We start from the raw sequence: 23072 nt of genomic DNA on the forward strand, positions 1-23072 counted from the left end.
ATTTTCTGTTTCGTCACACTTTACCTGCCCTTGGTCTCCGGTGGGTTCTCCAGCGTTTCGGATTCGTCGTCGATGGTCCCGTTCTCCGCGACCGATGTCTCGGTTTTCGTCAGACTGTCCAAGTGTCGCTGGATCGCTATGTCGTAATGCTCGGTGTACTCGCTTTCCTGTTGGATGTCCTCGGCTGCAAGTATCGCGCGAACATGTGCAAACATTACGTTAACGACGGTACGAATCAAGACGAATCAATAACGACGTAGCACATCGAATCCGTGACGTCAGTTACGAGACGTTCCAGACCAATCGAGACTTTCAACGAGACTTTCAAGATCCACTTTCGAATAATATACCGCGCGATTCGAAACTCCATAATCGCGTACGTATTAGCGAGATACCGTAACCCACGAAACTCTCGAGCAACAAGTTCCAAAGAGATTTACCATGAAAGTCGTTCGTCTCCAACATGATCTCCTTGAATGCCTCGAGCGTGTCGTCATCGACGGCCATCAGCTTCTTCTTGGCGCGTTCCAGCGAGTTCAGGACCTGTTCCTCCCCGAAGGTGAACGTTGTCGGTTCGTTCTCGTTGCTCACTTCCGTCATGGAAGTCCTCCTTGGTGTGGAGGTGGGTGTCTTTGGCACATCGGAACAAGGCAAGGAATCCTTGGTTGGTCGGACCAACTCGTTCGAACCCGACGAATTGTTCTCGTTCGTCGAATCTCGATTGTTGTTCTCCGTTTGTTTGGGTCCGGTGACGGACGCCGCCATCTTCTTTGGATCGTCGTTGATCCCACTGGTCGATTCTAGGACAGCTTGTTCCCGTTCACCTCCAGCTTTCTCCGAGTTTTCGATTTCCTTTTCGCCGGTCTTCGATTTTTCAACATCCACCGCGACCTCTTCCTCGCTTTCAAAATCCTCCTTCTGGGCTACCGATCGTTCTGTTACGTTGTTCACCGGTTTCACCGTGCTCGTGTCTGCGAGAACACGAGACTCGTTCCTCTCCAGGTGGTCAGTTTCCCGGCCAGCTGCGTGCACACCGTTGGAAAGCATCATCGGGCACTTTTCCTTCGTTGGAACGTCGCTGGAGGTGTCCAGACACTTGTCCAGCCCATTCTCTTGGCCCGTTACCTCCGGAGAGCGGGGCACAACGTTGATTATGGCCTCCATTAGCTCCTTCTCTATCTCCTCGTCGGATTGCGCCGATGAACACTCGGACAGATCGGAGGTGTCCTCCGCGTCCTTGTCGCCGATCAGGGCCTTGAAACCGGCACTGGGATTCGGTACCAGCATGGCCACGGGGTCAGCTTGACTCTGGACCCGTTTTTTCTGGAACAGCCAATTCTCTTCCCAGGATTCGATCGGCGAGACCAAACCTATGTGCGTCGTCGGGGTGTCCGGCTCCTCTTGGCTGTCCTCTGACGACTCCTGCGAAGCTGGAATTCGGTTTTGCGAGGGTTCGAGGTTAGGGAAGTATCGTTGATCGATCTCGATGGGTTATCTAAGTCCTCGAATCGATCTATGAGGAGTTTTTTTTTTTTTTTTTGGATTTGACTTTGTTCGTTCGACTTCGAGTTGTACAGGGTGTAGTAGAAACTGTTTGGAAGTGCTCGTGACAATTGGTAGGATTTCAAATCAGTAGTAAGAAGTTGACAAGGTCGATTCCTTGTTTATCTTTGCAAACACGAGGCTCTGGTTTCGTACGCGATCACTGAACCCCTTCGTGAGCGAGCAGAGCTATTATCTCAGAAGTCGACTCGAACACGACACGACAACTACCACTCAACCTTGTTCAATCAGTGGAACATGTAGTTGCGGCGCCAACTACCGAAGTTGATCGTTAATAACGTTAGACGTCGACTGTTCGCCAAGTATAATCACATGGTTGGTTATTTGGAAACACCGTTTCATCGTCAGCGAAAAGTTTGCTTATCCGAGCGTTATTCGTCACCCGTGCTATCATTCGACACCTTCGTTATACGTTTCGCGGAAGCAGTTCGAAGTCCAGGTCAAAGAACCTTGGTGTTTAGGTTATCGAGGTTCGTTTCACGCTCGATTTCAACCATAATGAGTTACAAAGCCGTGATCCCGTGGATGTGATCGAACTTGGCGAACAGCGCTTTGCGAGATTGCGGGCGATTGATCGTGTCCAATGTGCTTGATACTCACGATCGATGATGTCCATACCGAGTTCAGGAAATGGGACTCGATGAGTGCTCCTGATTGCCAGGACATCGTTATCCCTAGGATCCTCGTCCGATCCGTACGTGGTGGTCACTTCCTCGATACGTTCTTCTATCTGAAACGACAAAACGTGCGTCCTTTTCTCCTTTTCTTCGAAACTTAACAGTAGGTGTACCAAGCGTGGGTCTTTTCAGACTCAGAGGGAATTTACCGTTCGATTACACTGTCGGTGGAACTTTCCCGTGGAAATCGAGAAAGCTGGGGTAAAACAATCGAATCTTCGATCGAAATATTCGTGCGAGGTCATATCACGGGTCTTTTCTGACCCGGAGAGACTTATATATTGCCCAATTGTAGAATCAGTACAGGTTCCCTTGGAAATTAATAAAACTGGAGTAAAATAATAGAATGTTCGATCGAAATATTCTTGCAGGGTCGATACATGGGTCTTTTTTGACCCGGAGAGACTTTTATATTGCCCTACCCATTGTAGGGTTAGTACAGGTTCCCTTGAAAATTAACAAAGCTGGGATGAAATAATAGAATGTTCGATCGAAATATTCTTGCGAGGTCTTACCACGGGTCTTTTCTGACCCGGAGGCTTCGTTCACGGTGGTCCAAACCCGGTGGTTGCGAGAACGAAGCGAGTGTTTTATCATTTTTTATTTTCGTTTTCGTTCTCAGTGCGCGTGTTTCGATGCTGAGCAACGGTTCCACTCCTGTCGTTTATCAACACCGAACTCGTCGGGCAATCACCCCGTCAGCCTACAAACCTATTCACGAAATTGCCCCGTTACTTCGTTCACCAATTCAAATTAGCCGCCACTTTGTGGATAAGAATTTATCGCGCGCTTTTTGGTTCGCTCAAGTGGGCCAACGGAGGTCTGCGAGATCTCGATGTTACCGAAATCTTTAACGATCGGATTGCTACTTGAAATGAAAGATCGTTCTCATCGGGAGATAAAACGAAAACGATTTTTATCGTAGACGGAATCGTCGAAGAGACACGAAGGTCGATTTTGTTTATTTCCTCGAACGTTTCATCGTTTTCGGTGCGACGCGATTCTACTCGATCCGAGTTCAAGGTCACGAGTGTACGATAAGGTACACCTCGCGACAGATCGAAGGTCGACGGTTTGACGAACGATGACACGAGTTGCGGTTTCAAGGTCAGCTAGTTACGCGTCCACGATCTTGAACGACCTCGCATAATGCGAACAAAAGAGACAATATTCCGTTAGATCGTACCCAGTGAGCCTCGGTCGACCTTGAAGTGTCCTTGCGGAGACGTCAAGGACATAACTATTCCCACCGTACAACTTCCCCTTCTAAATCGAACGTACAACTCGCGTCCTGTCCCGCTAATCTCGACGAGCGTAAATAGAAGATACAAGAACCACCTGGCGGTTTCGTGGAAGCATTTTTCCAATATCACGTCGCTTTATCGAACGAACGCGATAACTCGATAACTCTGGAATGTCGTAGATTAACCGATGACCTTCCTCAATGATTCAAATTATCGCGTTACTGGCTCGAAAAACTTCTACGATATCTACCTAGCGATCTTCTCGGTCCATGAATGTTATTCCCACCCAATGCACGCACATATTGTTATAAAAGAAACAAACGTTTCGTTCGCGTCGTGCACACTAATGTCATGACTTTCAAAGAACACACTCGCACCTTCAAACCTGTAAATCAATTTCTCTCGATGCAAAAGTGTCTGCTTCACATTTTTGTGAAAGAAGCAAAGGTATTTTCATTCGTCGATCGAGCAACTCAAATCTCCCAAAATCTATCGAGGAGGTCACTTGCATTGTCAAGTAGAAATACTCATTTCAAACCTAGGTAAACTTGTAGATCTTTCCCTTGTATTATTGGTACTCGCCAAGTTTCGAATTATGAAGCACGTGAATAATTAAATCTATTATTGCAGAAAATATATATATAGGTATTTTCACTCATCGATCGAGCAACTCAAATCTCCCGAAATCTATCGAAGAAGTCACTTGCATTGTCAAGTAGTAATACTCGTTTCAAACCTAGGCAAACTTCTAGATCTTTCTCTTATATTATTAGTACCTGTCAAGTTTCGAATTTCTTAGCAAATAATTAAATCTATTATTCAAAAAAAAAAAAAAAAATTCGAATAAACGATTCAATTGTCTCGATAGTGTCGATGAAATCGAAGTGCGAGAAAACGTAAAACCTTCGGGGAGGATAGATCTAGGTAGACGAGAAACGATCGCTGTAAAAGGACCACCCACCGTCAGAGATAATGGCTCCGGTTGGTTTCTAACGTGTTTCAAGCAGGACGCGCTGCACTCGCTGCTGCACTCGTCCTGGGACAGGGGCTCCAGGCTGCTGCAGCCTTCCTCTACGCCTTCGTCGAGGCCCGTCTCGCTTTCGCCTGGGAAAAAAAGCGACACCGTGAAATCGTCGTCGCCCCGTTTTCTAAATTGCGCTCGAATCGGTGCGTCGCGATTATCGGCGCGATGTCGAGCGACGCTTACACTTACACTTGGTCGCCGACACCGGTTTCCCGTGGAGAACGTTGCTATTACCGTCCACCTGTTCCTTTTGGAATTTCTCGATGACCTAGAAAATCCAACGTTCGCTCATCGATTTATCCGTTGGCCGAACATATCCACCACCGCCCCAAAAAGCTGGCCAAAATTTCGTTATTTCTAATAAATTGTTTTTTTTTCTCTCGTTTCGATTTTAACGACATTGTTGGGTATTACAAACGAGCGAAATTAACGCGGGAAAAAGGGATACGTAGAAAGTGATGTTTCTAACCTCGTTTCGATGTATTCGATGAGAGGTGTTTAAAAGTATAGTGTGTTTAATCGGAGGGAAGTTTTATGTGTGTAATTTTTAATGTATTTTGATGGTGTTTATATATTATTTGAGGAGCAAAATGAAGTGGATTGAATATTGGAGGTTAAACTGTGTGACCTAACCTTACTTCTGAAAAAGGTTTCAAAATGTAGCAAGTTCGAGAAATGGAATCAATTTTTATGTGTGTGATTTTTAATCTATTTTAATGATACGTATATGTAATTTGAGGAGCAAAACGAAGTGGATGAAATATTGGAGGTTAAATTGTCTGACCTAACCTTACTTTTGAAAAGGGTTTCGAAATGTAGTAAGTTCGAGAAATGGAATCAATTTTTAACGTTTTTAAATGACTATGTGTATCTTCGTTGAACAAAATGGTTGAAAGATCGAAAGACGAGATGAAATTAAAAGAGTATTATATTGTTCAGTAATTGAATTTTGAAGTTTGGTGGAAAATTTGGCCCTCTTTTCGGAGATTCTTTATCGAGGTTTTTGAATTTTCGAGCGATGCAAAATATTAATTCGCAACCTTGTTAAGTATCGCGGTGGCGAGAAGGTCTTCGTAACTCTGTTCGGTGATGTTCCTTCCTTCTCGTGTTCGTTCGGTCTCACCGGAATCACCGAGACCAGGTAACTTCCGGGCCTCCTCGACGGCTCGTTCGACGATCTCCCGGAGCGCCGTGTGAGCCATCGTCGGTGTGTCCGAATTAGATTCGTCTGGAAATTTAATTTCGAAACAATGAAATTATTCGATTCGTTTCTCAATCGAGGATTTCAAACCCGCGCAACGAGAGAAAAAGAAAATAAAAATTCAAGTACAGTAAGTCCTCGAGTTGTCCCTGAGTCGAATTCTTTAAATTTTTCATTCTCTAACGCCTCAAAGTACAAATTTTTGATACAATTGACGAAGATTGTAGAAAAATTATTCATTTCGATCCATTACGGAGAGTCTCACTCGAAAATTGTTAGCTAGGTGAATAATTTTGAAAAATAAACAAATTTCAAATTATTTCCAATTCTTTTCGAAACATCGAATTCTTCGAATCTTTTTATCGTGGTTTCTAAATTTCAACGTTTAAAAGGATAATGTTTTAAAGTTGGTACGTTATCCTCGGTTTGAAGAGAAACCGTGGTCGAGAGTTAAATAAATTCCGCGAAAGGGTTAACGAGTGTGACGCGACAGGAAAACCGGGAGCCAAAGGCGCACTTTCATCGAGGCGACAGTTCCCGTATCGGTAATGGATCGGACGATGAGCCTCTCGTTTGCACGAGCGAACACACGGGGATAATTTCACCGACACGGCCTTGTCAGCGATTCTTCATTCTTCTTTCTCTCGTTTCTCGTCGTTTTTGCGCGATCGTCGGGTGAAATTCGACTCAAACGACCCGCTGAACTCTTTTTGCGGGAAACTCCAACTGCCCTGATTGCGACTCTAACTAAAGATACACGGTCGATGTTACAACGCGATATCGAACGTTGAAGACGATTTAGATCAATGTAGTTGTTCAATATTTATCTATTCGGTATAAACTATACCAAGTATTGAACTCTAGCAAAAATAAAGTTGTCAAATTTTGTTACGACGATCAAAATTATTTGCCACTTTACTTTCGAATGATTTGGTATTGTTTATTAAGATTTATATCGAAGAAGTAGATAATACTAAGTATGTTGTAACAATTGAAATATTTTTACATTAATTTTTCGTAGAAGCTCTATCTATGTATTGAGACATCTTTGTGGATCAGTCTCTCAATATTATTACTTCAATATTACTTTAATATTATTTTAATATTACTTTAATATTATTTCAATATTATTTCAATAGTACCACAAGTATCTAGATCCATTTTATAAGTGTATTGGGCACATTTAGACCAATCAGAATTTATTTGCAGTTGACAAGAGAGAAATAATGGTAAAATTTAAAATGGCTACTCTCTGCACTCTCGAGGATTTAATTTTAACTCTGTATAATAAATGCAGTGCATCAAAATTTTTTCAAAATCTCTATATTTTATTTATAATTCTTGAAAACTATTACAATGAAATTTACTAGATGACTAGTAGTCATATAGTAAATAATAGTTTTCAAACTACTTGAAAACTAGTAGATAATGTTTAGTTAGTATTAAAAAGTAAGTGCAATGCATTACATTTTTTTTCAAGTCTCTATATTTTATTTACAACTCTTGAAAACCATTACAAGAGATAATGTTTAGTTAGTATTAACTCTGAATAATGAGTGCAATACATCAAATTTTTTTTCAAAGCCTCTGCATTTTATTTATAACTCTTGGAAACCACAACAAAACCTTAAATAATGATTGGCTAGTATTAACTATGAATAATAAGTGCAATGCATCAAATTTTTTTTCAAAGCCTCTGTATTTTATTTATAACTCATGAAAACCACAACAAAACCTTAGATAATGATTGGCTAGTATTAACTATGAATAATAAGTGCAATGCATCAAATTTTTTTCAAGCCTCTACATTTTATTTATATCTCTTGAAAACTACTATACTTATTACATTAGATAATGTTCAGTTAGCATTAACTCTGATTAATAAGCGCGATGCATCAAATTTTTTTTTCAAAGCCTCTGTAATTTATTTATAACTCTTGAAAACCACAACAAAACCTTAGATAATGATTAGCCAGTATTAACTCTGATTAATAAGCGCGATGCATCGAATTTTTTTCCATCAAAGCCTCGGTATTTTACTCGTGACTCTCGAAAATTGTTACAAATCGTTGTATAATGTTTAACTGCGTTGCGTCACAGGAATTCGCGGTGCAGATTCTCCACGAATGCTCGTTCTGTTTACCAGATACCAACGTCACTCGATGCTCCTCGATCTCGAGCACGTTTCAGCGTGGTCAATCGCAAATTGAACGCGGAAACGCTCTCGGTTTTTCTTGCGTTTGATCGTTACGTGTTTTGTAATCAACCACTTCGATACGACCGTTCACTGTTCATTCCATCAAATTTCTGGCTTGTACGCCGACGATTGGACTTTCGTTGAATTTAGAACGCGCGTTAATTCGCATTCCGGCTCTTCGATTAGAAAGACGTAAATTTCGCCAATGTCGGTGTACCAAACACAGATTCAATCAGTCGATGGACTTTCTAACCCTGATCTCTCGCTAGAAGGTGAAGGCCGACTACATTTATTTCCTGTTACCAGTCCACGCGCGGCGATCTTCGAAGGTATTCATTAGTCGACGTCTTTCAATTAATTAAGATCAATTATGAACCACGTTTCGTTTTTATAATCGTTCGGGTGCAATTACGCTCGCGGTAAACATACTATCGAATGTCCAACTAGAAATTAAAAATAGAAATTGTTCAATTCGTTCGATCATCTTTAATTAAGTACGAATAGTAATTTTTTAAAATACGAACGTTCACGTGTATATAGTGCACAGATTGTTCGAAAGAAAGAAAAAATGCAAGAAATGATAATTCATGCCAGTGATAACTTCAACGTTTTCGAGATAAAGTGACATTGAGTTTGAATAAATTTTCTATTCCCATAAATTATCACCGACTCTAATAAGTTTAATTTGAAATTCATAAGATGTAATTATTATTCAACGTGTCAATGACGCATGCGTGGAAGTATACATACGAATTTTACAATTTGAGGGAAAATTTTGCTATTTAATATGCTTGACGAACGTGTTTGGTTGATCTCGCGATTGTTGATTATCATTATATACAGAATTATATATACAGATATTAAGTGTATGCAATTCGTGTATTGGGAATGGAAAAACGCCTGTTGTTAGAATGTGGTAAGATAATTATTTTACTATGTACTGTGTGCGCTGGTCGTAAAAAAGATATTTGCATCTTAAAAAGCGTAAACTCGTTTCTAGCTTTAATAGGTATACTTTTTTTTTTAACTCTGTTCGTTGTCTAATCGTTTTAGCGAGTACGCGTTGTAAGTCCTCAATTCCTTTTAACGTAAACGTGTCGTGGTTCGTGTTCGTTTGAAGAAAGAAACGCATTTTCATTCATCGATTTCTCAGAAACGATATTTCTGCACTGTCAAAACTTAAACATCGCTGTTAATTTAAAAAATTTGAATCCTTTTAGCAAGTACTTACACATTCGATAAGTTCTCTTAACGTGTAGACGATAATAATCCATATTAGTAAGAAACAAACGTACTTTCGTTCATTAATCGTTGTTAATTCAAAAAATTTGAATCTCTTCGGCAAGTACTTAAACATTCGATAAGTTCTCTTAACGTGTAGGAGATAATAATCCATATTAGTAAGAAACAAACGTACTTTCGTTCATTAATCGTTGTTAATTCAAATAATTTGAATCTCTTCGGCAAGTACTTAAACATTCGATAAGTTCTCTTAACGTGTAGGGGATAATAATTCATATTAGTAAGAAACAAACGTACTTTCGTTCATTAATCGCTCATTCGATCGATTTAAATATCGTCTACAATAGTGTCTCGACTATCGAAGAAGGGACATGCATTGTGAAAATTGACTGCATTAATTTTTTCTTAATTCTGTTCACTGATTACTCTCCCAGTTGCTCTTAACGTAAAGCTCTCATAATTCGTATCGTCACAAAAGAAACAAAGTTCTGTTGTACTTCAGATAAATAGTATAATTATAATAGATGAATAACTTAAAATTATTTTAATCGAATTTTCGTTTAAACGTACAATAAGAACTGAAAATATATTTAATAAACATCGGGGATATATTTCATTATTGAAATTTATGAAAAATTCAATGATGATTATGAGATTCGAAATGGATCGAGGTTTCTTGAAATTCTATTCGCTGATAACTCTCTTTAGCATGTGTATCCTCTCAAATCCTCCACTCTTCGTTAAAAGTGCAACACGTGTAAAATGTACGATAAATTTCGCGCCAATAGATCGTAAAATCTCGTCAGAACGAGATATCGACGACGAATCACATCGACGTTGATCAGCTTCGAGGATCGATTATTTCCACGGAAACGTGTGTCTTTGACGTGCGACCTTTCGATCACTTTTTTTTATAAAATCGCACGTCAGACTCCTTCACGTCCTTCGTTGTTCTCTTACTTTCGATCGATCCAGCCGCATACTTATTCATGAACTGACGTAAACACTTGGCGCTGTTACTTCTGCAATTAACCGTGCAAGAAAAACACCGGTTTCAATGGTATTCGTAACCGGGAGCGTGTTCAGGTTCGAAGATGATCGTATCGTCGATCGATGATAGATTTCGACGAACACATATTGAACGTGTAGTACATAGAGTATTGTACATATAGTAAATATAGTATTGTACACATAGTATTGTACATATAGCAAATGTAGTATTGTACACATAGTATTGTACATATAGTATTGTACACATAGTATTGTACATATAGTATTGTACACATAGTATTGTACATATAGTATTGTACATACAGTATTGTACATGTATTCACAATTCGCTGTTGTTCGATTTTCGAACTTTCTAAAAACGAATCGGCAGCCCTGTTTCGCGGCCGATTTCGAAAACGAGAATACCGCGTGGAAACACATCGGTGTTTTCAATCGACGGCGAACGGAAAATGAAATCGATCGCGCGAAATGAAATCAGAATGAACGCTGGTGGCCGTGGCTTGACCCGCGAACGTTCTGATGTAACGAAATTATAGTGATTATCGAGCTGGTGGAGCGTAATCGTTCGTTTGAAAAGATTTCTCCGCGTCGAATCCACGTCGATGACGTACATGGGGCCCATTCGCGCAGGAAAATCGTTTTTCCCCTCGATGACTCGATTCACGTTTCGTTGAAAGTTGGACCGTTGCTTGTTCAATGAAAATGTGCAATTTTGTTGGACAATCGGCGTATTTTCATTCGTCGTACACAGGAATTATTTATCGATGGGATATTTATTGATTATTTTTATTTTATACACTTTGGTGCTCTTCATTTTCTTCTTTTATATAACGTAGTGAATGGTACTGTAAACAATCCGAGTGAAAAATTAATTTGAACTATGATATAGTTCTATAATGAAATCAAATCGTCTCATGTTTGTTTAAGTGTCTGTAGAATTTCTTTATTAAAGTTTATTATTCTTCTAATTATATATATTGTATGTACAATTATAGTATATATATAATATATATGTAATTATAGTATATGTTTCGTATATGATCAAACGAGTACCAAGTTTGAATATTAATTATTTAAAATCATGACCATCAATTTTTCTTTGTGAAGCATTAACGGGGATCTGAAACAATATTGGAATATTTTTACTGGAATGTATTATAGTTAATTGTTCAAAGAAATGTACAATGGGTACTCAGTTGTGCATACAAAGGTTAACGTCACATTAATAATGGAGTCATTAGCGACTTGGATTATTTGTCGAGGTTTAGAGAGATTTTTAGAGTTGTGTTTTTGAGAACGATTTTATATTTTACTTTATATAACTTTATATACTTTAAAACACTACTCCGAGTGTTTTGTAATTTCTTCAATCGGAGAAATTAAATACAACTTCGACGACTTTCTCGAAAGAAATTTTCACGACTGGTTACCTGTTCCCAGCGACTGATAAGGAGCCTCCTTATCTGATAAGATACGCGACCTACGTGGCTGCACAAGAAAAGCTTCTTCGATATTGGAGTATTGTTTAAGACAGAATTTTTTTCATCTTCTTTACTTTTTATGGTTTCGATGACTCGTCGAACATTGAAAAATTATTAACAGAAACAGAAACGACGGAATAAATTATGAAGATTCGAAACAGTATGCAAATATGGTATATACATAATATTAACAATTCTAATTCTTTTGTTTATCGAAGACGACCTCGATTAAAGGTCGAAATTGTATCCTCTGGAATATTGGAGTTCTTCGATGCAGTATAAAAATTATTTTTCGATTTTTCTTTTTTATTTTTTTACGTAAAAAAGAAGATTTAATTCTTCCAAGTGTGACTTTGCAAAAATTCGGAATGGTGGGTACTTTTGGCGGGAGATTCGAAGACAAATACAACAATCGTACAATTTGTTATATATAACTGCGCACAGTTTGCAATAATCTTGCGAAAACATCGAAGGTGAGCTGTGTTATCTCAACGGCGGCTGCGCCGCCATTCTTTCCCGCCGATTACAATCGAATAATCGAATCAGTTGACAATAATGCAACGATTGTCGAGCGCGAAAAATCTTAAAGAAATAGTACACAATCGCGAATGCATCACTGCGGATAGATGCAGTGTACAATTGCACAAAAGTATGCAATTCTCTCGGAATGAGAATCTAAAATATAAAAATAAATATACACGATTCTCAAATCGAACAACAAATTTGAGAAACCGTACAAAGTTGCCTAGTATCGTTAATATTATCAAAAGAAAAAAGTAATTATACTTTCCAAAACGAACTACAATTTTTTTAGTGTAAAAAAAATTATTACGTGATAACGAACAACAAATTTGAGAAACAGTACAGAGTCACCTAATATCGTTAATATTATCCAAAGAAAAAAGTAATTATACTTTCCAAAACAAACTAAAATTTCTTTAGGGTAAAAAAGAAAATATACAAAAAAATTATTACATGATAACGAACAACAAATTTGAGAAACAGTACAGAGTCACCTAGTATCGTTAATATTATCCAAAGAAAAAAGTAATTATACTTTCCAAAACAAACTAAAATTTTTTTAGGGTAAAAAAGAAAATATACAAAAAAATTATTACACGATAACGAACAACAAATTTGAGAAACAGTACAGAGTCGCCTAGTATCGTTAATATTATCCAAAGAAAAAAGTAATTATACTTTCCAAAACAAACTAAAATTTCTTTAGGATAAAAAAAAAAATATATACAAAAAACTTATTACGCGACCACGAATTTAATCTTACTTTTAAATCGAAAGTGCCGTAACTTTTACCCGATTTTCAATGTTAATTGTATCGTTGCAAAAAGGTTACTTTTTTCGTCAAGATGACGAAGAAATTCAATTTTGTTTTTATCCACAATTTTTAAGAGGAATTTTTATTCCTTGAATATTAAACATTTGTGGTAAAGAAATATGTGTCTGATGTTCTACTGTGTAAAATTTCATTAAATTGGAGATTGCAAATATCATATGAATTTGATATTCCATTGTGTAAAATTTCATCGAATTGGGGATTGCAAATTGGACGATGTTCCTTCTTGAAAGTTATCGACGCTCTTAGGAGAGATCGTAGGTTAAAAAAAAAAAAATTGCTGGATTGCAAGATTGCAGTGAACGGGGTAACAATGGACGGGTTCGTTCTTTCGCAAAAAAAGAAAAAGAACTATTATTACAGGGTGTCCTGCGAAACCGTAAAAGGAGGTGCTGTGAATAAAGAGAGATCCTCTGGTGACAGATTATTACACGCGAACTGTGCCAGGGACGCGCAAATAGTTTACCGGTGACAATTTAGAATAATCGTGATGAATCTGTGTCGTCGACGACGACCATACTTTCGCGCGGTATCTGGTTCGTGTTTTTTTGCAACCGGTATGTCCCGTAATTGTTGTTAAAAACGATCGGGGAAACTCCAATTATTTATCAGAGTCTACAGTTGCTCTTACCAGGTTAATTAAGAAACACGTTTCTGAATTATTATCGACATGTAATCAAGTTGCAATCCAGGTGCAACTAGGAAATTGTGTAATTAGTTGTTTAGATCGGTGTAATAAATTGTGTGAAAATTGTATTTCGAGTGGTTGAGAATGATTGTTTACGTTCGATTAAAATGAGAAAAGTTTCTTTTTCAAGACGATCATACTTCGATGAATGAAGATTAATTTATTTTTAATTGGGAAATTGTAAATGTTTGACGTGGTTTGGGATAGATTAGGGATGTTTAGTTGTGTTCGTTTTGAAGACAGTGACTCTGGTCGATAAATGTTTTTTTAAATTGAATTCGAGATCGTTTATTATGTTCGAATTCAATGGAGTGGTTGCAATGGAACAATTTTTCTGGATAGTTTTTTTCTTGACCTACTTTCAAATTGGTCTCTTTTGGAACAACATTATTCGAAATGATGTATGATTTCACGGTTGTTTCATTTAAGAAACACAACCACGTAATCTTATTTCGTGAAATAACCGTGAAAATAATAATTGTGTATTCGAAATAATACTAGAAGTCACATCCATAGATGAAATCACGACGATTCTGGATAAAAATGAAATCAATCTGAGAAATATGCTTCATTGATATTTTCATGTTACGTCGTGTCTGGTACGTGTTTGTAAGATGAAACATACGATGTTGTAATGTTTTACATACAAGATTGTTGTTTCAAAGCTAATTCGGCGTACCTGATATTTCAAAGTTTAGTTGAAATACCAGTTACAGAAAAGTTTACTTGAAATACCTGTTCTTTCCAATAAATTATCTCAAGATAAGGTAAACAATTAAATTTTCCAGAACAATTTACGCACACGAAAATTAAATTTCCCTAGATAATTTCAAATGCATGTCGTTCAATTTATTTGCACAGAACTTGTGTACAAATACAATCAAAAAACCTTTGAAACGTTGAAAAATAAAAAATCTAGGTGCAAATTGTTCTCAGAATTCTAATTGATTATTTCTTCCCAAAATATTTGTCAATCTTAATTAAAAAAATGTCTTACTTTCAAATAAAATTACTTATTTCTTTTTCCAACATCACCGATGATAACATCATCTGTCAATGTTAATTAAAAAAATTTCCAATTTTTTCCGCAATATCGTTGATGATAACACTATCAGTCAATGTTAATTAAAAAAGTTTTCAATTTTTCCCCAATATCGTTGATGATAAAACTATCAGTCAACGTTAATTAAAAAAGTTTCCAATTTTTCCCCCAATATCGTTGATGATAACACTATCAGTCAATGTTAATTAAAAAAACTTTCCTATTTTCAAATAAAGTTCCAAATTTTTTCCCCGAATATTGACAATGATAACCCAAAATTCTCTGTCAATATTAATAAAAAAAAAAAATTTCCTATTTTCCCCAATATCGTTGATGATAACACTATTAGTCAATATTAATTAAAAAAAATTTCCTACTTTCAAATAAAATTCCAATTTTTTTCCCCGAATATCGTCGATGATAACCCAAAATTCTCTGTCAATATTAATTAAAAAAAAAAAAACAAATTTCCTATTTTTGTTTCAAACGAAATTCGTTTGTGACTGGACCACAGGATCTGGTTTCGAAAATTCGAATGTTGATCGATCGATATCGAGAGCGACAGTGGGTTCGGTGTGTCGATATTTACCATCTTTTCTGGTGAAGAGCACGTAGACGAAATAGGCGATGATAAGGCTCCCGATCAACACCAGCATCTCATTGACGAATTCCAGCAACATTTATCACGTGTTTCACATCGTATCGTACTCCCGACCAACCGATAAACTTTTCACACTTTCCACTTTTCTGGTCGACGCGAGTTTGTTACGGCAAATATCAGCATGATGTGTCCACGATTCCCTCCACGTGTCGATTCACGATCATTTCCGTATGATCTGTTCGCTTGTCGATGCACGACGACAGTTTTCTGCGAAATTTGAACAAGTTTCTTCAGTGTTTTTATTTCGATACGAAGTGTCACACGAATCGTCTTCTCGCATACTCGTCCGTTTATTATGTTAATGAATCTTTTTGTCATTCGTACGCTACGTGTCCTCTTCTCTCGTTAGTTTCTACGAAGGTATGCGAGACATTCGGGTACACAGAAACCTCGACGATCGGCCTGGGAACGCCGCCATTACGTTCGTTTAGAGATTACTTCCTAGCGGTCGTAACTTTCTCGTTCTCCCATGATCGGTTAATACCGGAAGATTTCAACGAGCATCTTCGACAGTTGCGGCTAACTACCGCCAATTTTCTGATTATTACCAGGAAAAAGAATAAAAGAGAAAAAAAAAAATTACCGCGCGGTTAATTCGATTCGCGGAGAGACTTTTTCCGATCATCGATTCGGCTTCCTCGATCGTGAGTATCGAGCGATTGTTACACGCTTTCGAGTTATTTTTATTCACCGATTCGCGTTCCCTGTCGAACACCAGTGCTCGTTTATATTCATCGATCGAGGGATTAGAATTATTTATGATTTCGTTCGAAAAGAAATCACCACCAAGTTTTCGGTCACGGTTTCACCAACAAATACACGGTGTTCAACAATTCAAGGACGTGTCGTCTCTAAAAATCGCCCGAACGATTATTTATTATCCGATACTTCAAACGTGAGAGAATGCGTCCCGACAACGAAAACAATACGTGCTCTCGCGCGAATAAAAAAATATCGACCAGCCTGAAGAACCTGACCGTGGAAGAAATACATTTTTATTGCACCGTGTTCCTTCTTTGGAATTATACAGATTATGTCTCAAACACCTAGTCATTAGAAACAAAGATAATTAGATGTTCTGGTTTCTGTGAGAAGGAATAGAGAAAATGATAGAAAAAGTAATTACGAAAAATGTAGAAAAAAATGCTTCAACCCCCCCTGGTATTATTTTAACTATTGATAATTTAATATAATTTTCTAAGGTTTCAATTTGGGTTTCTTTCATTTTTAAAAATCGATGCGTCACGAATATTTTCAATCCGTACATTTACGAAGTTTTTTTTACATTGTTTCGATCGATGTGGTCTCTAAATAATATTTGCAACAGTCTGGAATATTTTCATCGGTAAAGAGTCTCCGCGAGTGTTGTTACACCTCCACACGACACGCTCAATTACAAACACCACGTGGCTCGGCACACACGCGTCATCGTCCACGGCCTTTAAACCCTCATTTGAATAGTGGTCCGACGACGATCCTCGGAACTTCGAAATTTCTCCGGATTGACGGGGCACCACACTTCTTTCCAGCTAGATACACGTCGGTCGAGTCATCGTTACAATCTTGACTCCGTCGATAACGAGCTTACATGCAAATTACCGTCTCTTTGTATCTTTAAACGAGGTTAGGTAAAGTTCACCCATTGTCACTTTCAAGTAACCAGCTATCACACCAAAATTATTCTATCGTTGTATCGTTAAACGAGGTTAAGTCCCTCCATTTTTAATTTTCAATTAACATTATTATATCTTTGTATCTTTAAACGAGGTTAGGAAACGTCCACTCATTGTCGCTTTGAAGTAACGACCTTCCACACCCGAATTATTTTCCCTTTGTATTTTTAAACGAACCTAAGCCCTTCCATTCTTAATTTTCAAGTAACAGCGTCATTAGTATATTTTTGTATCTTTAAACGAGGTTAGGAAACGTCCACCCATTGTCGCTTTGAAGTAATGACCTTCCACACCCGAATTATTTTCCCTTTGTATCTTTAAACGAAGCTAAGCTCTCCCATTTTTAATATTCAAGTAACAGTGTCATTATTATATCTTTGTATCTTTAAACGAGGTTAGGAAACGTCCACCCATTGTCGCTTTCAAGTAACGAGCTTCCACACCAAAATTATTCTCTCTTTGTATCTTTAAACGAGGTTAAGTCCCTCCATTTTTAATATTCAAGTAACAGTGTCATTATTATATCTCTGTATCTTTAAACAAGGTTAGAAACGATCACCCATTGTCGCTTTGAAGTAACGACCTTCCACATCCGAATTATTTTCCCTTTGTATCTTTAAACGAAGCTAAGCCCTCCCATTTTTAATATTCAAGTAACAGTGTCATTAGTATATCTCTGTATCTTTAAACGAGGTTAAGAGAATTACACAAATTTTTACACGGACCGGGGAGGAAGTGGTTGCACAATGTCGACTTTTTTTAAATATTTAATCTTCCTAACGAATTTGTTCAGTCGTCGAAAGAAACACACACGACGCTAATGAATTCGTTCGATTTCGAGTTTCGTGCCACGGCTAATGAAGTCACGCTCCCTCCGATCGGTTTTTCAGCTCGCGTAACACGCCGATAATCGACGTGCACTTTTTACTTTTTTCCTTTTTTTTTTTCTCTTTTTCTCTCGCGCTCGAGTTTCCACCCGAAGCACTTAAAACCCGCGATGGTAATTACCGCGGTCGGTTGCGCAACACACGCTTTGATATCCGAGCGATGAATTAGCTAAAATTACTCGAGCGATTTTTACGCGAAACGTTGGCTCTCGATGGACGTCGATTCTCGAAACACTATTGACAGAAAGAGGAGGCGTCGTCTCGGAGAAAATGCGATTACCACTTTAACACTTTGACGGCCGCACGTTTCACGCAAAGACCGCCTGCCAGCCGCTGGGCGACTTTCGCGAGAGTTTAAGTCGAATGAAAGCCTCGAAACTGTTTTCTGGTCGTACAGTCTCGGTGTTAGTATTTTACAATTATTCGAATACTAACCGTGCGTGTGTATCTTTATCGTTAAATAAATCACGAACGAGTGGTGGTTTCTTTCGACGTTTGTTAGAAACGTGCAGTAAAAGTGTTGCCATTTTTTTTATTTTTTTATTATAGAATTTCATTGCGATTGTTGCAACAGTTTCTTGACACGGAAGTTTTATATTCGGTGTATAAGGTTTTCAATTTTATTTAGTGGGTCGTTCTCGGTGTACGATCAATTTTGTAAAGGAAAGAAAAAGATATTTTTTCATTTCAATATCTCGTCTGGATTTTGTACGTATTGTTTATCTATAGAAAAAATATGTAAGTGGAAGATTTACGTTTCTGAGATTCTTTGCAAAATTTATTGTCTATCGAGGACGATTCACAATCGAAACATTGTATACTAAATACAACAAAATGCTTGATTTCACTTCTGTGTCGAGAAGCCTTTATTTTGACATAAGCTTTAATTCTCATCGTATTATCAGTGAACATATAACATAAGCCTCAAACACAAACAAACTTAACCTACTTCCCCACCGAGTGTTTTTTAGTAGCCACTCTGAGAACCGCAACCTTTTCTCGATTCATTTTTCAAATACCCAAAGACAATTACAAAAACGTATCGAAAAATTTCTTCTCCAAATTTAATATTCTATCCTTTGTTCTGATCAAACTTAAACAAACCGCCCCGTTGCCGAGATTTTTCCCCGCCAATGCCCACACTGTCAAACGCAATACATCCTTAATTCACTTTTCAAATATTTGCTTAGTAAAACATACAAAAAAGTTTCTTCTCCAACTTTTACAATCCCCCCTTTATTTTACTCAAACCTGGACAAACTTAATCCTCCGTTAAATTTCGTTTCGGCTCTTAAAAAAAAAGACCCTTCCTTTTACTATTTAGTATACTATTTTACTATTTTACTATTTATATTTACTAAGTTATTTGTTACACACGTTCGATAAACCGTGTGACGAAAAATCGAGATCACGTATACGCGACAACGGTCGTATATTTCACTATTTTGCTATTTAGTTTACTAAGTTATTTGTTACACGTTCGATAAACCATGTGACGAAAAATCGAGATCACGTATACGCGACAACGGCCGTCAAACGGTGGATAAGTCGGTTAAGGAACGAAAACTACTTCGAACCGACGTTACTCGGGCTTCGCGCCGCCCACTCCCCACCCTTCCGCCCTTACGAAGCCAATTACAGTCCTCCCGGCGCGATCGTGCAAACTCGAACGCTACAGCTGGTGAGCCACGAGCGAAATGCTCGCGTCTTTCTGTCCCCGTGAAAAAGAGATCGTGTATTACGGTAACGAGCGTGCACTGTTTACATCGATCGTACCGATCGAAAGCAAGAGGGTTTCATCGCGTGTCGAACCGGCCACTTAAGAATTGCCTCGAGAGCGTAAAAGGCGGGCTCTTTCGCGAGCCACCTTATCTCTCAAGGACGCTATTAACCGACAATTAACCGAACCGGGCGATAATTACACGCATCCTTGGCGCGCGGGCACACTTCTTCGGACGCCATTATGGTCCCTAGTTCCATCTACGGACGATGAACGACGACGTATCCATTCGATAATCGAAACAGATAAATTCTCATGGAACGTTGCAAAAAATTCCAAACACCCGGTAGATCCTAGAAGCTCGTTAATTTCAAACGAAACAATCCAGAAACTCGTTTCAAAGTTATTTAGACTATTTATCGTACCGTCGATGAGACATCACGGAATCGATTCTTTCTCGATAACGCAATAGTGTAGCTCACAGGTAATGTCATCGATGAATCGACCGAACTCTGTCTCCACCGACTATAATTTTCTCGATCCGATAACTCGATCACGAGTACGACTTATCGTCAATTTTTTTTATATTTATTTCTGTTCCTCTTCCCCTTTCGATAACGCAATGACAGCTTCCCCCAATGGCGAACACAGTCATTGGACAGCCACGATTCTCGTAAAAGATCGTGTTCCTCGAGGTTTCGTTACACGGTCAGGTCTGAGAATATTTCATGGTCAAACAATTTCTCGTTCGAGCACATCGTGAAGAATTCACTTTTCACTTGTCACTCGAAGTTACCAACAGGGTAAGAAGACACGTCGTGTTTGCGAGAAGTTACTCCGATTCGTGGCCACGGTGGTACACGGTTTACATTTTTTTTTTTGTTTTCTTTTCTTTTTTCACACGATCCGGGTGTTCAAGTTCCAGGTGTCTCTCGATCTTTAGTCGTGGAGAACGCGAACTCCGGAAACCGGCGAAATCACTGGCGGAGACCGTTTGTGTGTGTAATCGCAGGCTTGCACCGCTCGCGACTGAGCCTTTGCCAAAGCAGTCTGATACGCGAGCTACGTACCCCACATACGCCGCTGTACGGCTTCCTTTTAGTGGGGGATAACTTTTGCAAGGGAACCTACATTTTCTAAAATCGCACGGACGTCTTTCGTGCGTTCGCGCGTACCGTGAACGCGCGCCCGGGGAAAACGTCTCGCATCGCGGGACCATTTTACATCCGTGCCATTATTTTTCACGCGTTATCGAGCGTATCCACAGGTGTCGCGCCAGTTACGTTGAAGCATATCGATTTCTTTACGCGCCGCGATTTTACTTTCCTTGCGCTCTCGAAGCAAGCTCGAAACCGGTGGGGATCTTTCTTCGTTAGAAATACTCCAAGTGGAATTCCATGGGGAGATTTTTTTAGGTACGATTACGAATACTTCAAGTGGAATTCCATGGGGAATTTTTTTTAGGCATGGTTACCTAATACTCCAAGTGGAATTCCATGGGGAGATTTTTTTAGGTACGGTTACCTAATACTCAAAGTAGAATTCCATGGGGAATTTTTTTTAGGTACGGTTATCTAATACTCGAAGTGGAATTCCATGGGGAATTCTTTTTAGGTACGGTTACAAATACTCAAAGTGGAATTCCATGGGGAATTTTTTTTAGGTACGATTACGAACACTCGAAGTGGAATTCCATGGGGAATTTTTTTTAGGTACGATTACGAACATTCGAAGTGGAATTCCATGGGGAACTTTTTTTAGGTACGGTTACGAACACTAGAAGTGGAATTCTATGGGGAATTTTTTTTAGGTACGGTTACGAACACTAGAAGTGGAATTCCATGGGGAATTTTTTTTAGGTACAGTTACAAATACTCAAAGTGGAATTTTTTTTAGGTACGGTTACCTAATACTCGAAGTGGAATTCTATGAGGAATTTTTTTTAGGTACGGTTACTTAATACTCCAAGGGGAATTTCATGGGGATTTTGTTTAGGTACGGTTACGAACACTCGAAGTGAAATTCTACGGGGAATAATAATAATCGGTGAGACAGTGATTTTTGCTACCGAGAGTTACCTTATCGTTAACAAATGTTTCAATACACGATAAAACTGAAATCTGTTTAGTTAGAAATTTTTGCATTGCATTTCCGATGCCGATTTGCTATCAGTCATGTTTGTAATTTCATTAAGGAGGGGAGTATTTTTCAATTGTTTACATTAGTGTTCTACTTCTTTGATAACGTTATTTATTCGCTTCGGAGCAAATATTTAATCTTCGTTGAATTTTGTAATTCTTCTTTATTTACAAACGGTCTTTATTAATTATAAATTTGAACGTGACACTTGAAACGTGGATTATTTTTGCCACTCAAGATGCATTTTTTAAAAACATTGCATCACTTCTAAATCTAATAATTTTCGATGAATTATTGCGTTGTTCGGAAAGTTATTTTGTTTTCCAAAATGGAGAATATATAATTTACCAAATTGTTTATACACTCTAAATAAATCGTGTTTCATTATCACCAAAAAAAAAACGAAATAACTTAAATAATAATAAATATTATCTCCACACGACACAAACATATGAGGTAATACGGATTCAATTACATCGCGTAATGTAAATATTGATAGCAATTACCTACTGCATTCATGCTACTCGGTACTCTCAGTGTTTACATTCGTTATTCACTACTGTTCCCCTTTAATTCGAATAATATACCTCAAACATTATTATCGGAGTAATAAATTATCCTCTTCAATCAGAGGTTCTTTTCAAATGTTTACGTATGTTTGTTTATACAAGGTGAGTGACATTTCCACGGTTCGTTTCACGATTTCTTTATTAAATCCAACGATTCTTTCGTCCTGTTCGTAAGAATTATTTTGAAATTCTCGAACCGTATGACTTTACTTGGAAACGACTGTTGCAACCTTCGTTATAATCGGTTTCCGCTATCGTTGCTCGTAGAAACGTTTAAAAAGTATCGAATGTTTTTCCACAAAGTGTAGTAATATAATTATCTCCTTCCTGTATACGATACTGATCACAATTGGTGCTGCAAAATGGCGAACGGAGTCGACAATCGAAAGTGAACGCGAATTGCATATTAGAAAAACATTTAACGGTCTTGTTTATCGTAGTTAATGGAAAGTTCCCGGGCATCTAGAGCGAATAATCTATTTTTGTTTGTTTTACGTACCGGTTGAAATACTTGTCTTTTGATAAAACTTTATTGGTATAGGTATGACGTACCGGTCGGGGTTTATGGCTTCGATTGTGATTCGTTGTTCGCGAAACATTCGCGCGAGGCCGTAGGTTTCGACCTCAATTCAAATTCGAGTCGAACGTGGTGAACCGTAATGATCGTTGAAATGAGCTGCGTCATTCTATGCAAAACAT

At 38.2% G+C, this 23072-nt stretch overlaps 1 protein-coding gene and 1 long non-coding RNA gene across 7 annotated transcripts in view; both read right to left on the reverse strand.

Annotated features, from left to right (window-relative positions):
* Positions 1-23072, reverse strand: part of LOC143145939 (uncharacterized) — an 80243-nt gene that overhangs the window by 8678 nt on the left and 48493 nt on the right. For 3 of the 6 annotated variants that reach the window (XM_076309792.1, XM_076309791.1, XM_076309793.1), the window contains 6 exons: positions 5549-5736; positions 4698-4776; positions 4446-4588; positions 2164-2293; positions 441-1430; positions 25-184 (listed from right to left, as the gene is read on the reverse strand). In XM_076309792.1, coding sequence (XP_076165907.1) covers positions 25-184; positions 441-1430; positions 2164-2293; positions 4446-4588; positions 4698-4776; positions 5549-5736 — 1690 coding nt within the window. The other 3 variants (XM_076309794.1, XM_076309797.1, XM_076309795.1) reach the window with 3 other exon arrangements.
* Positions 7538-9592, reverse strand: LOC143145950 (uncharacterized). Its single transcript, XR_012991814.1, has 2 exons — positions 9138-9592; positions 7538-8349 (listed from the first exon to the last, which is right to left on the reverse strand). It is a non-coding gene; the product is annotated as an uncharacterized LOC143145950 (long non-coding RNA).

The sequence above is a fragment of the Ptiloglossa arizonensis genome, chromosome 4 (assembly GCF_051014685.1).
Source record: "Ptiloglossa arizonensis isolate GNS036 chromosome 4, iyPtiAriz1_principal, whole genome shotgun sequence".
In the NCBI taxonomy this organism is placed as follows: domain Eukaryota; kingdom Metazoa; phylum Arthropoda; class Insecta; order Hymenoptera; family Colletidae; genus Ptiloglossa; species Ptiloglossa arizonensis.